Source organism: Barbus barbus (genome assembly GCF_936440315.1).
Source record: "Barbus barbus genome assembly, chromosome: 33".
NCBI classification, from domain to species: Eukaryota; Metazoa; Chordata; class Actinopteri; order Cypriniformes; family Cyprinidae; genus Barbus; species Barbus barbus.
In genome coordinates, this window is record NC_136761.1 from 11,890,043 (window position 1) to 11,905,882 (window position 15,840).

General features: G+C 38.6%; 1 protein-coding gene across 2 annotated transcripts in view; it reads right to left on the reverse strand.

The window, feature by feature from the left end:
- The window catches only part of adam19b (ADAM metallopeptidase domain 19b), a 39,796-nt gene that overhangs the window by 11,404 nt on the left and 12,552 nt on the right, over positions 1–15,840 (reverse strand). Inside the window, exons 4-7 of one of the 2 annotated variants that reach the window (XM_079390982.1) lie at positions 12,030–12,108; positions 4,580–4,656; positions 3,134–3,338; positions 1,863–1,928 (exon numbers count right to left, since the gene is read on the reverse strand). In XM_079390982.1, the coding sequence (XP_079247108.1) occupies positions 1,863–1,928; positions 3,134–3,338; positions 4,580–4,656; positions 12,030–12,108 (427 nt within the window). Of the gene's footprint in view, positions 1–1,862; positions 1,929–3,133; positions 3,339–4,579; positions 4,657–8,387; positions 9,032–12,029; positions 12,109–15,840 lie in introns of those variants that run through there. The other variant, XM_079390983.1, reaches the window with a different exon arrangement.

Consider the following 15,840-nt stretch of genomic DNA (forward strand, 5'->3'; position numbering starts at 1 on the left):
GTGAGTGAAAAAGTTAATTTCAATCCCTGCTTGGTTGTAATGAGTGGTTATTTGAGTTACTGTTGCATTTCTATCATCTCTAACCAGTCTGCTCATTATCCTCTGACCTCTGACATCAACAAGGCATTTTCGTCCACACAACTGCCGCTCACTGGATATTTTCTTTTTTTCGGACCATTCTCCGTAATCCCAGTAGATCAGCAGTTTTTGAAATACTCCGGCTAGCCCGTCTGGCATCAACAACCATTCCACGTTCAAAGTCACTTAAATCCCCTTTCTTCCCCATTCTGATGCTCGGTTTGAACTTCAGCAAGTCATCTTCACCACATCTAGATGCCTAAATGCATTGAGTTGCTACCATGTGATTGGCTGATTAGCAATTTGTGTTACCAAGCAATTGAACAGGTGTAACCTAATAAAGTGGCCGGTGAGTGTGTGTATGTGTGTGTATATATATATATATATATATATATATATATATATATATATACACATATTCATACATGTATGTAGGTATGTATATATTTTGTGTACATGTTTATGTGGTTTATGAGGACACAAATTTGTATAATGACATGGGTATGACAGAGGTATTACAATATGAAGGTGGTTTATGAGGACACTGCCTATGTCCCCGTAATTCAAAAGGCTTAAAAAACATACTAAATGGTGTTTTTTTTTTAAATCTAAAAATGCATAAAGTCTCCTGTGAGGGCTAAGTTTAGGTGTAGGGTAGGTGTAGGGCAATAGCACACACAGTTTGTTCAGTATAAAAACCATTACGCCTATGGAGAGTCCCCATAAACCACAAAAACCAACATGTGTGTGTGTAAGTGAAGTGGGTCGAGGCTTGATGACCATGGGAAAACCTGGGTCCCAAGACCAAACCAATTGAGAACCACTGACATGTTGATGATGAGATAATTCTATCATGAGTCATGACAGGAAATTAGTCTTATCTGCAGAGGTACAGTGGAGTGAGTCAACAAACAGACTAGATCTGAAGCTCCAGAGCTGTCAGGTAACTGTCATTGTTATTTACCACACAGTTGTATCCAAAGCAACCAGTTGGCTTATAATTGTGATGATTTATGTGATAAATATGACCTAGAAAAAAATGCTGATAAAACGAAGAAAAAACTGCCTGAATAATTTTAACCTGAAGCAGTTTCAAACTGATTAAACATCTCAAACGTGGTGTTTCTATATTTTCTTTAATCTGTTGAGCAGAGTCTATTGGACGTCTGTTTGAGTTAATCTACACTGATGTGAATAAGACAAGAATCTCTCTTGTCAAGAAGCTCCCCAAGAAACCCCTGCTTTTCAGCAAATACCTGAAGTTAAAGGTGCAATAGGTGATTGTCTTCAGAAACATTTTTTGTTATGCTGGTTAAAAGTCTCTTCACATCCCGATAGCAATCATTAAGTAAAGTTGTCTAAATGTATTTATATGTATATATATTCTGTGGAAGGCGTAAGACCAAGAAATGTTCGTCCAATTAAAAACGCTTGTTCAAAGCATTTTTATTGACTTTCCTACCTGCCTGTCAACATATGTATTTGCATACCTCTGCGCACCCGGTTCGCGCAGACAGGATACGTCATCAGCGCGTTCATGTCCGCTGTGCAGACAGAGCGAGAATGGCAGACATCAAAACATCAACAACCTGACCTTCCTTCCTGGTATTGTAGTACTGTTACTAACTGTACTATAAAGTTTTCTCACCCGTGTGCGTATATGAGTACAGGAGGCGTGGCTTTGGATGGCGATTTGCAGGGAGGGTGGGACGTTCGCTTTCAGTGCTATCAGGCTAAAGTTAGTATTTTCCAAGATGTCCTACTGCACCTTTAAGAGATTTTACCTCTGCATGGTCAGCCACCACCATCAGCTCCACGTATTTCATGCTGCTGCTGACATCCCTTCTTCCCTGCAGGAAAAGATAGAAAAGATATGAATGAGCATAGGATAATTTGATATACTACAGAAGAAGTGCTGAGTCACTACCTCAAAGTCTGAGTTTATGAATTTAAATACTGTGAGACATGACTAATTGGGACTGGGGGACATCCTGTGTCTTCGGACAGGGACAGACACTCTATTCATGTAAGCCAACACAAGAACAATGTGTCCTTGGTTTAGTACCACTTTAGTAAGCTCTTCACATTTATTTAAATAACAAGTTTATTATCTGGTACTTTCCATGAATAGTATACAAAATAGGGCCTGAACTCTTAAAAAAATTAACTCTTTTTTTCTTCTTTTTCTTTTTTTTTAACAAATCGTGAAATGAGCTGCTTGATCAGGAAATGTCTACTTAATTTCACTTTTAGGAGGTTAAACTAAATCTTATATTTTATATTCATTTGCTATAATGTTTCTCAAAACTGCTGACAAAATAGAAAAAAAGGTACAGTTCCTATAACCTAACTGTTCAGAACAAACAAGAGACTCATGAAAAACCATCACAAAACAAAAAAAAAACAGTCGTAGATCATCCAGGTAATCACACACAGTATTAAGAACCAAGGGTTCCCAAACTTTTGAAGGGGGTTATTTGAATAATTTGAGCTATTTTTTGTCTTGTGGACTATATGTAAACATCTTTTATGTAAAATATCTTACTCAGGGCAGTACTAAATAAAAAAAAAAGAACATGCATTTGATATGATCTTTCATTTTGTTAAAATTATTCACATTTTCACAGATTCTGCAAGGGGATCAAACATTTGCATGCCACTGTGTATATATATATATATATATATATATATATATGTGTGTGTGTGTGTGTGTGTGTGTGTGTGTGACTAAAAATTAACTAAAACATCTCTGAAACATAGTAGTCTATTTTTAAATATTTTTAAAAATGTACATAAATACATTTTCTGTATGGGAATACATTAATATATTTTGATTTCAATTGTTGGATATACATGGTCAAGACCTGGGACAGGCCAAATTTATCATTATTAAAAGTTACACTGCATAATCATTTCAAAACAAAAAACATGAGAAATGTGCCTCTAGCATTTCAAAAATGCCATGGGACACCAAAAACATACACTGATCCGAGACCATCTCTAGTTTGGGTTCAAGGGTTCTTGTACAGGAATCCCATGCTACCCATGATCTCACCCTATTGGTCTGCTGAGGCTTTGCCATGACATCAATCAACTCTTGAAGGCTTTCCGAGTGATTCTCATCTCCATGGTAGTGCCCGCAGGTGCCCACTGGCAGTTTCAGACTCTGAGCGTTGAAAACGGCATGTCCCTGAGAGTGTGTTTGGTTAGCTAGCGGTTCGATCATGTAGCTCACGCTGTTATTAACTGATATCATGCCCCTGGGGATTGAGAAGACAACATGTCAATCACGAGGATGTTTAAACATTGAGATTAAATGTCAATTGGGACAATCGGAGTTATGGACAATTAAACAGGCTGACAGGATGGAAACCGCTCATCTGGGTTTTGCACGGGAAGCAGAGTAGCTTCACCACACAAAATGATCTTTATCCCGGATGGGAGGGAGAAGAAAGAAGGGAATAAAACTGAATTGATAGCCAACTTGTGTTTATGCTGAACTGGGTTATTTAAGCAAAAACAGATTTCCTTGCTTCCTGGATATCCCCGTTTTCCCCAAACACAAGCATAGTTATACACACAATCCTTCACAGATGTGCAGTGATGGCCAACTATCAATAAAAATGCTTCCACTGCAGAAATGCAAAACAATAAGAAACATATAAAGAAGCCAAAATTAATGTAAATGCTAATTGTCTATAAATGTTAAAACTTTCTGTAGGAATGAGCATTTTGCAAAGTTGCAGAATGCTCAATGACATTAACAAGATTCTCTAATGTCAACTAAAACTATGCTATCTGTTGACACATCCATCATACATAAAACATAGGCAAAAATGCTTTCATTGTTCTCATTTAGTGGAATCGTACACCGCAGCTGTGAAGATCATCTGGAAGGGTGTGTATACACTATAAAATGCTCTAGTTTTCCCCTTCTCCAGTCAAACCTCACTCACTCAAGCTGTGCTGGCTTAAATATTCATCAATCTGTTTGGATCAGTCAATGCATATCTGTTCTTCTCCTGTTTGAGTCTCTGAAGGTGTTGAAGCGCTCAACAGGAGTCCATATATCTACCCTCAGCCCACTCAGAAACCCAGAAATCCAGCAATGCTACTGCAGTGAACTCACTTCCGGGCTAATAAACTAGAACTTTTGCACAACGAAAATATGTCCTCATGATTCAAAGTCATGGCACTAATGCTGAAGTTTTTAGAGTCTGATTACTTAGGAAATAGAAATGGTTTGTGAAAAGTCCCAATTACTAAACAGGAGACAGTTCTGCATGATATTGCAAAATAACATTATAAAATATAAATCTGAAAAACAAAATAAAATAAAAATAAATGCAGTAAATAAAAATTAAATATTAAATGAAGAAATAAATGTAGTGTGTTTTTAAGATTGCAATCCTGTTGTCAATAATTACATTGAGCTATAGAAAATGCAATTTTTTTTTACACAATATGCATGTATCGTATGCAGATCTGCTGTGGTTCTTACCTGAGTCCAGCACAGGTGCTGATGACCAAACTTGACCCCTGGATCCCTTTGACTGATCCATGATAATAACAGTGATCCTGGAACCAAAACAAAACTATATACATCATATAAAGTGCTGTGAAAAGGTTGTTGCCCCCTTCCTGTGTTTTTTTTATTTTTTACATATTTGTCACACTTGAAAGATTCAGATCATCAAACTAATTATAATATTACACAAAGACAATCCAAGTAAATACAAAAAGCAGTTTTTAAATGATGATTTTATTTATTAAGGGGAAAAAGCTGTCCAATCCTACCTGGCCCTACGTGAAAAATTAATTGACCCCTCCTGTTAAATCATGAAATAACTGTGATTAACCACATTATTTTAGCTGACTTAAAAAAAAAAGCTGAGTTACATTTCACTAGCCAAACCCAAGCCTGATTACTGCCAGACATGCTGAATCAAGAAATCAAAAGAACCTGTCTGACAAAGTGAAGTATGCTTAAAGAGCAACACATCATGCCACGATCTAAAGAAATTCAAGTACAGATGAGAAACAAAATAGTTGACATGTATCATTATCTGTCTGGAAAGGGATATAAAGCCATTTCTAAGGCTTTGGGACTCCAGCGAACTGTAGTTAGAGCCATGATTCACAAATAGAGGAAATTTGGAACAGTGGTGAACCTTCCCAGATGTGGCCGGCCTACCAAAATTACTCCAAGAGCGCAATGACGACTCATCCAGGAGGTCATAAAAGACCCCACAACATCTAAAGAACTGCAGGCCTCACTTGCCTCAATTAAAGTCAGTGTTCATGATTCAACAATAAGAAATAGACTGGGCAAAAACGGCATCCATGGAATGGTTCCAAGGCAAAAGCCACTGCTGACCAAAAACAACACAAAGGCTCGTCTCACATTTGCCAAAAAATATCTTGATTATTTGACTTTTGGGCAAATATTTTGTGGACTGATGAGACAAAAGTTGAACTTTTTGGAAGGTATGTCCCCCGTTACATCTGACGTAAAACCAACACAGCATATATATGTGTGTATGTGTGTGTGTGTGTGTGTGTGTGTGTGTGTGCGTGTGTGTATGTACAGTATGCATATGTATATATGTAGCCTATATGTGTGTTTGTGTGTATAAACGTGTGTGTGTGTGTGTGTGTGTGTGTCTGTCTGTTCTGTTTATTGAATGCAATTTCAGTTATTCATATAATTATTTACAGGTGAAAGAATATGTACCTCAATACCACGACTGAGGTGCCCTTGAGCAAGGCACCGAACCCCCAACTGCATAAAATGGCTGCCCACTGCTCCGGGTGTATGTTCACGGTGTGTGTGTGTTCACTGCTGTGTGTGTGCACGTTGGATGGGTTAAATGCAGAGCACGAATTCCGAGTATGGGTCACCATACTTGGCTGAATGTCACTTCACATATGACATTTGAATGTATTTTGCTTGAAAATGCACTACATTGATAAAATCAATTTATTAAATTTTTCTCAGTTTTTTGTCCAAAATGTTGTATTTCTGATGAAACCTATGTGCATTCAAGTGGTGATAAAACATGAAGACAGAATAAAACTGTTTTTTAAATTAAAAGCAGAGGCTTGGTTCTTTATTTTGATATATAATATGTTCATATATTCATAGCAGAAAATATTCTGAGGGCCGTCAAATTTAGGTGAAAATCTTCAAAAATGCTGGCGGTGGCTGGCAACTTTTTTTTGTAAAATGCTGGCGGGGAAAGAGTTAATGAAAAGTCTATAACATACTTTGGTTAAAATTTCTCAATGGTAGTGTAAAAAACACCTTCTTTACCCTGTCCAAATCAGCTCTGTTTTCATCAAGCCGTTTTTTAGTCCATGTTGCTTTAAATGCTAATGAGCTCTGCTCGCCCTGCCCCTCTCTTCCATGGAGTGACGAGCAGTACTTAAACCGCAAAACTGGCTAACTAGCTCGTTATTAGGAAAGGTGATTTGCAAAGATTCATTAAAAAAAAACGTTATACTCACTTCTTCTGTAGGTGAGGCTGGGTCACGAATGATTCGCGCGAACATAGACATATTTAGGCAGATTGGGGATCGGAATCTATACATATCTATGCTCAGAACAGCCCGATTTGTGAAAGGGGATTTTAAAATAGGGATTTAAAAAAAAAAGCACTGGGTGGATTTTTATCATTATAGGATGGATGTGTACACACACTTTCAAAACACATTTATGTTCAAACAACTTGAAAAGTGAATTTCGCATCCGATGACCCCTTTAATAAATGAAATCATTATTTGAAAACTGCATTTTGTATTTACTCGGGTTACCTTTGTGTAATATTAAAATTAGTTTGATGATCTGAATCATTCAAGTGTGACAAATATGGAAAAAATGAAAAGGAAAAATAAAATACAGGAAGGGGGCAAAAACTTTTTCACACCACTATATAATGTTTTATTAACAAAGTTCGGGAGGAGCACGTCAGGTACTTAAGGCCTATTCGCACAGGATTAGTATTATCTGGGGACCATGTGTGATTTTGAAATTACCCCCCCCACATCTGAATTTCGTGTGGTGCATTCGCACGGGATAAGTGAAGCCTGTGATTTTACTTGAAATTACTGACTTATCTCCCGGATACCCGGATGTCAAGGCTTTGAGAGTCCCGTTCTATGATCCAATTAGATGGATTTAAAAAAAAGAAAAGAAACTAATATAGTTTTGTGCCCCATGTCATTTACATTTCACCAGGTTAAAATAATATCTCAAGCTTTATGCTTGATTTATTTGTAATACATGAAACCTTTTCAGCTTTCTCTTTCTGCAAATTGTATGGTGTAGCGATATGACAGCACCCAAAATACTATCAAACACTCCATCGCAGCTCCATTCTTCGGGAAAGATGAATAAAAAGGCACACAGGAAACGAAAACCTTGAAAAATGATATGCGACCCGCCAAATGCTGGCCAAATCACAGAGATTCGCACAGGACAAAAATTATCACAGGACCTCGGTGTTCGGCGAAATATGGTAGGTCATTTGCGGGGGAATTTTTACTTTACAAATTACAGACATGGCCGATTCGCAGAGGATTAAGATCACAGACAACCTCTGCAATTATTACAAATGACTGGAGGTCACGGTGAAAAAACGGTGCAAAACGTTCATTAAACGGAAATGTTGAACACCCTGTTCTGATGACGCAAGTGTTGCAACTACAGGAGCTGAGAAGGCCATTCTTTGTGTTCTTTTTGAAGAATTTTCGGAGGCTGATGAAATCGGTATAAATACGTGTTTAATAGCCTACTGCAAAATACGCTCGATTTTACAGTCACTGCCGTCCAGAATAAAAGACAACATCCTAATCGAGTGAAGGGATTTGTGGACCCTGTGGTTCCTAATTATTGTGATCCAACATTTGCCTCGCATTTCATGATGAAAATAAATTTCAGGTGAAGGACAATCTACATCTTACCTCCAAAACGGTGTTATGATCTATATGACCTTATTATTTTTATTGTGAGTATTAGGCTTACAATTATTGCTGATCACTGTTGTTGTGCTATGATATTGTAATATTGTAATATTTATTGTATATATTTATGAATGTGTCACTCCACAATACAATAGCAAAATATATAAATATGTATAGTATTTTTATGTTATATTAATAAGTGTCTAGCACACCTTCCTAAGGAAAGGATATGGACCAGAAGACACTGCAATTACTACATATTTAGACACCACCATTGTCCCGCACAACACAGTGTCAGGTTGCAGCAGCAGGCCTTCAACGAGCCTGGGCCACGCCCTAGTTCTCACCGCAGCAAAGCCTCACTTGCTTCCCGCTTCGGCTCAGCCTTCACCGTGGCTCTCCTGGCCGCAGTGCCATATGCAGCCGGGCCTCTAGCTTCTGTTTCCAGATGCTAGCACAAGGTGGCCTCCGCTAGTGGCGCAACCACCAGTGTTGTCAAATAATTCTAAGGAAAAATCGCTAAAGGCAGGTAATTTGTTGATCAAAGTTGTTAAAGGACGTCGCAACATCATTGGATGTTAATGTCACTATGTAACCATAATGCAAGTGATCAGGATACACATCGGAATTACTCACACTTTCCTTATTTTTCACCAGCATTTTTACCTGTAATTAATTTACACATTGCATTTCAATAAATGGACATGAGATGGATAAGATTAATTTCGTTTTATGGATAAAACCAACAGTGGAAGAGGAAAATTTCACAGTTGATCACAGCGGACCAACAGTAAATGATTAACAATCATAGGTACAAATCAAAAAATTTAGGCAACGAGCGTAAACTGCAACTTTTCATTCAATTCATATGTGAAGTGTGTACTGCTAGGCACCTCTCCCAAAGTGTCTAACGTTACCAGCCGATGTTCCACTTGGCTGGCTAGCTGTTTCAATATTTTTCCCGTCCCACCAAATGCTGTTGCCTCGGAGCCACCGCTAGTGGCTTACAACATCCGAGCACGGATCCCGGCAGGTGAGAGCTTCATCCACTGAAGCTAAGCAGGGTTGAGCCTGGTCAGTACCTGGATGGGAGACCTCCTGGGAAAACTAGGTTGCTGTTGGAAGAGGTGTTAGTGAGGCCAGCAGGGGGTGCTCACCCTGCGGTCTGTGTGGGTCCTAACGCCCCAGTATAGTGATGGGGACACTATACTGTCAAAAAGCACCGTCTTTCGGATGAGACGTTAAACCGAGGTCCTGACTCTCTGTGGTCATTAAAAATCCCAGGATGTCTTTCGAAAAGAGTAGAGGTGTGACCTCGGCATCCTGGCCAAATTTCCCCATTGGTCTCTGACCATCATGGCCTCCTAATCATCCCCTTACACTGATTGGCTTCATCACTCTGTCTCCTCTCCACCAGTAAGCTGGTGTGTGGTGGGCGTTCTGGCGCACTATGGCTGCCGTCGCATCATCCAGGTGGATGCTGCACACTGGTGGTGGATGAGGAGACACCACTCCTCACAATGTAGAGCGCTTTGAGTGCTTAGAGAAGCAGAAAAGCGCTATATAAATGTAATGAATTATTATTATTATTATTATTATCCAAGGCCATCACTAACGAGCAAATTGGGTAACAGATGCATTGCAGGCCACAACAGGCCATAATAGTTTCAAATAAAGTATCAAAAGTAAATAACTTACGGTTACGTTGAACAAACTTAATAAAATGTATCAAACAATATAACATGCATACGCATTACATCAAAGCCTACAGAGGACTCCAATGGCCTGACAATCGTCTACTTGTCACTGTGCGGTCTAATCCCCATTCGGCTAAACAACTCTTAATTCAAATGTCCACTTAATCTTTAATACTTGGCCATTTCTTTATGATAGAAATGCTGCAACAATGGTAACTCATTGAACGTGGACATCAAAAGTTGCCGTTTTTCATTACGTTCAGCCGTTTCACCATTTATAATCTGTTCAGCTTTTCCCCTATAGGCGACGCAATTAAACGAGGGTTCATGATCAGCCCTTTCATTGACCGCCTTCTCAGCATTAGCCCATTGGAGTGGCTGCTATGAAAATTTCCAGGGGGAGAAATACCTTCTAATCGATCTATCAGCTCTGCATAACTCCCCGTTTCAAGCATAAACGCTTCGATTTCCTCTCGACGAATATTTGGGCTACGCTAGCACAGGAAATACTATTTTGTCATATGCTTAACTTTCGAATGTAAGCAGCACCAAGATTTTCGACGCTTTATCAGAAGCAGCTTATTGGATTTGTCTACATTTGCGCAAGTAATCCTCATAGCGTTTTCCCTTTTAGCCGACTCAAATTATCCTGAGTATTGAACTCCCCGTCAGATGCTCCAAGAGCGCTCCCGGTAGAGCAAATACGTTTCTCTGTCGACTACTGGCGAGGCTCACCCATCTGACTCTGTGATTATTGAATTCCTGTCAAATGCCGGCGAGAGCCTCCCGGCCAAGCAAACCTTGCCTTTTCCACCTGACTACCAGCTAAGCTTATCTGTCCGATGCCGCGAGTATTGAACTCCCGTCGAACGTGGCAAGAACCTTCCGAATATGTTTCTCTTTCAACAACCGGTGATCCCTACCCGCTCGTGCCATGAGGATTGAACTCCCGTCAAACGCTACAACAGCCTCTTGGTCAAGCAACCTTGGCCCTTTAGTCTGTCTGCCGGTGAGGCTTAACCATCCGACGCAGTGAATATTGATCTCCCGTCGGATGCCGCAAGAACCTTCCGGCCAAACAAGCCCTACCTTTTCCATCCCACGATCGGCGAGGCTTAACCGTCTGACGCCGTGAGTATTGACCTCCAGTTGGATGTCGGCGAGAGCCTCCCGACCACTCATCTTTACCCTTCTGTCTTTAGACGCCGCAAAGCCTCCTGGCCAGACAACCCTACCTTTTCGATTTTCATGTTCGACAAGGCTTACCCGTCCGACGCAACGAGTATTGACCTCCAATCGGCCGTCGGGAAGAGCCTCCCGACCACATAACTTTGCCCTCCTGCCCTTCGCTCGGCGACGCATTCCCGACCGACGCCGTAAGTCTTGATCTCCCGTCGAACGCGACGAGCCTTCAGAATACGTTTCTCTTTCAACTACCAGTGACGTTTACCCACTCGCACCGCGAGTATCGAACCACCATCGAACGCTAAATCAGCCATCCGGTCAAGCAATCTTGGCTTTTAGTCTGCCACCGGCGAGGCTTAACCATCCGATGCAGCGAGTATTGATCTCCCATCGGATGCCACGAGAGCCTCCTTGCCAGACCTTATCTTTTCCATCCTACAGCCGGCGAGGCTTGCCTATCCAACGCTGTGAGCTTCGATCTCCAGTCGGACGTCGGCGAGAGCCTCCCGACCACTCATCTTTACCCTTCTGTCTTATCTGTCCGATGCCGTGAGTCTTGATCTCCCATCGGACATACAAGCGACTTCTTCTCAAAACCAGCTCCCGCCAGATCTCAGTGTGTATTTGGGGGGTTCTTAGTCTGGTGGCTGTCCAATTCAATTGCTTTTTGGGGGGTACTCTGGGTTCGGGCCATTCCTGAGCCCGGAGCCCTTCCCCAGGACAGCACACCAACTACGTATTACCATACTCGCCAAATACGCATTACGTAACTCGTGCTAAATATATGTAAGTGTGAACTCGTGAAAAATATCCTGTACCTAACATCAGAGGAAAGGGAAAGGAAAAAAAAATGTGATCATGCGCAATGGATGTCATATTGTTTTATCTAATCTGGAATTACTTCCACAACATAACATTAACATCACACATACTGAATCATTTTAAACACTGATAAAGGCAAAGCAAAACAAATTACTTGTTTCTGTAGTGATTTAGAGCCTATTACTTTACTGTGACAACACAGTTTATCATAAGATTACCATGACAATATGAGCTATTCATGTGTAATTTAGAAGTGAAAGATTGAGGAATGGCTCCTGCACTCACACTGTTAGAAGGCCTGGAAAACTGACGGTCTCCATTCGGATTGTACCATATTTCCTGATATTCAGAGGAGAACAGCTCCCTTGGAGAAAAACATAAAAAAAAAAAAAAAGACAACATCATTCAGTTATACATTTAATCAGCGCACAGCTGGTATATAACCAGACAACTTCCATCACGTCCATAAAGGAATAACATAAACACTTCCAACTTGTTTCCATTCCTTCTCTGGAGTCACACACAAATCAGAATTTGATCCGTATCAGATGTAGATTATTCAGAGAGAAGAAATTGAGAGGACTTGCTGGTTTTATTTAAAAAGGATTTCTACACAGAAAATGGCTGACAGTGTGAGCTCTCTTTTCTTTAATGTCCTTGAGCTCATTAAAGATTAATCTAAAGTGGCTGAATGCTTTGAGAATCAGAGATACTCTCCTAAATGTGCTTACAGTCTGAGAACAGTCTGTTTATTGTGCTTATACACTCTTCTTTCTCTTCAAAGCTTGAAGCAAGACCACTAAGTGATCAACTGGCCCTAAATATTTAATTTCTCCTAACAAGACTAACAAACAATTTTCAAAATGACTGGAAATAACACTCAGATCTTGTCTTTTCTATACTTTGAAGATACTTTTAACATGATACTGGATATTATTTAGCAATATTATTAATATCATTAAAATCACTTTATTAATATTATCACAACCCATACATATTTATAAAAACTGCACACATTACACAACTATTTTATTTGGAAAAATCCATGAGATTAATGACGATGAATTATTTATATATATATATATATATTTATTTATTTTTTACTTTTGTTTTATTAGTTTAACAAGGCAAAATTAAATATTTTCCTTCTCAGGAAAGTAAAATAGTAAATTGTTAGTGTAAAAATCTAATGGTAATCAACATTTATTTACAACATAGACAGCCAGTTTATATGCCACATTGTTTGTACCACCTTGTTTTAACCTTTATTTAAAAAAATAAAAAATAAGAAATGATACATTATGTACAACAAAAATAGGAACTGAAACAGACTACCACTAAAATTATATTTGATGTGACAATTTGACTTGCTAATGAGTCTGTCTAAACCTAACCACACATTGTGGTCTCATTCTGTCTCTCACTCTCTCACACACAAACATGTACATCTCAAGCGTCTGTCCATGTATGTTTAAATTAGTTGGCCCAACAACACTTGCTGGACACAGTCCAGACCTACTAGGCCACAACCTCCATCACCCCCACGCAGGAACACCCACCAGGCAGCACAAGTCTGCGCTGACCCTGCAGGACCCTGGATCTCTGCCAGGAAGAAAAAGTGTCATGGATGCGAGAGCAAAGAGGCCCTTAGAGACATACCAGTCAGACACCCTTCTGATATACACTGGGTCTTTAAAATAATGCCACAAGTAGAAATACGATCACACAGGGTCCTTTAAGGTCGTATAATCATATGTCACAGCATCAACTTACATATTAACAGTTTAATTCCCCTAATGCTAATATGAAGGCAATTCTGGATAGAAGCTATGTTAGTAGTGATTTCAGGTTTTCACAGTTACATACAATTCAACTAGATTTTTTCTTAAGAAACATCAGTGCAAATCATGAGTTTTTGTTATGGTGTTTTTTCTTACACTGGTCATGCATATATGTACAGAGAGCCCTCAGGTTTCATCAAAAATATGTTGTGTTCCGAAGATAAACGGAGGTCTTATAGGTTTGGAACAACATGAGGGTAAATAATTAATGACAGATTTTAATTTTTGGGTGAACTATCCCTTTTAATCCTGTAACAGAAGGAAGTAGTTAACAGAAAGAGCTAGAGATGATTGATCAGATACTGATGAAGTTGTGGCTTTTGCCCAAGTAGCATGCGGTTGTTCTTAACCATCGATAAATGTTATGATTGACATTTAAGGTTTTAACATTGTGTAAAACACAAGTACTGTTCTCAATGAAATGTTGTAATATTGTGAAACCTCAAGAGTTTTTATTAAGTAAATAAATGCTTTGTTTTGATACAGGTTGTTTATTGTTTAATGACACTTTTGTAGAAAGATACAGAAATATTAAAATGTGTGTTGAATAAATTAAAAACAAAGATAAAGTTACTTTAAATAATGTGTGGCTTTCAAGGGAAAAAAAAAGAGTAAATATTACTCAAAAAAAAGGTTTGACAAACTTAAAACTATACATTGTAAAATGCTAAAATTGAGTTGCCATTAATTAAATGTGCAAGTTTAACTGAATATAAGTAACTTTAAATAATGTGTAGCTTATAAGGATAAATGAGTAAAGTTTACTTAAAAAACAAGGTTTGACAAACTGTAAGTTGTAAATTAAAATTAAGTTGACATTACTTAAAAGTGCAAGTTGAGACCATATAAAGTCTAACAGGAAAAACTAAAATAAAATATGTTTAAAATACTCAAAAGGCTGATGCAAATAGTTGCCTCATTTTTTTTTTAAGCAAAACGGACAGTATTTTTTTTTCAGTGCAATAAACACAAATTCATAGTTTGTACCTGAATAAATAAAAACAATATTTATAATAAAATAATAGTTTTTGAAGAACTTGATAGACAGACATTTTTTCCTTCTGTTAAAACTAAAAATGTCTCAAATCCACCAAAAATGACCCACACACACCTCGTTTAACTTCAGAAGACATTGATTTATCAACTAGGATCATATATATTACCATTGTGTTCACTTTGTGTGGTTTTTGAACCCTCAACTTCCTGTACACTTGCATTATATGAATTTGCAGAGATGGGTTATTTTTCTACAAATCTTTGTTTGTGTTTATCTCAAGAAAGAAAGCCATATCCGGGACAGGTAAGAAAATTATAAGATTCATTTTTGGATGGAGTATGAGAGGAAACAGACCCAATTTTAATACTAATATACTAAATGATTGATATTTACAAAATAAATGCCTCTCCTGTTTGAATTTAACATAACATATGCAAATATATGCAAAATACATGTAAGCATGAGCTCCTTAGGCTTGCGAGCAAAGCGGACAGAATTGCACCAATTCAGCAATAAGAATCAGACACTTATGCATGAACATTTTTCACCCTGTAATCAAATGTGTTAGCATATAATTAAGCATAGGAACTTACAGTAAGAAGGTGACATTTAATGAACAGTCTTCATTTTGAAAAGAAAAGTGTGCACTGACCACCTTTATAACAGACGACAAACTGGAGACTAAAGACAACATCTACTGGAGGCTCAGTCAGTTTTTGATGGATACATAAAGGCATATAATTTACTATGTCAGAATTTTTCAATTGACAGCAAACACCAACAAGGTCATTCTGCTTCCAAATACAGTCCAAGGGTGTGGAAAAGCACTCAGGACAAAATATGGGGTAGGCCAAAAGGGTTCTTGAGTGTATCTAATACCCTCTCAAACAATGCATGCCTGTTTATCCAACCCTCTGCTGAACAGTAAGAGGGAACTAAAACAAGGCTTGCACTTAATCTGCCACACTGCCACCCAATGACCCAAAATGTGATGCTATATTGAGCCCAGCCATAAAAAGCCCCTGGGCCAACAAGAAGACCCATAAATTAACAATAAACTGACTCTGGCTGAGCATGACGCTATAGTCCCTTAGGCTCTGGAAAAACAGAGTGAGTGAGAAAGAGATGGGAAGAATTTTACTGACAGAAAGAAGGATGTTGTGCCTACCAGGTGGGCGATTAACAGAAATTTTAAGTGGCGCCTTGGCAGTTATTTTAGCTACGTGATAACAAACACTTACAATAGACACCTATAAAA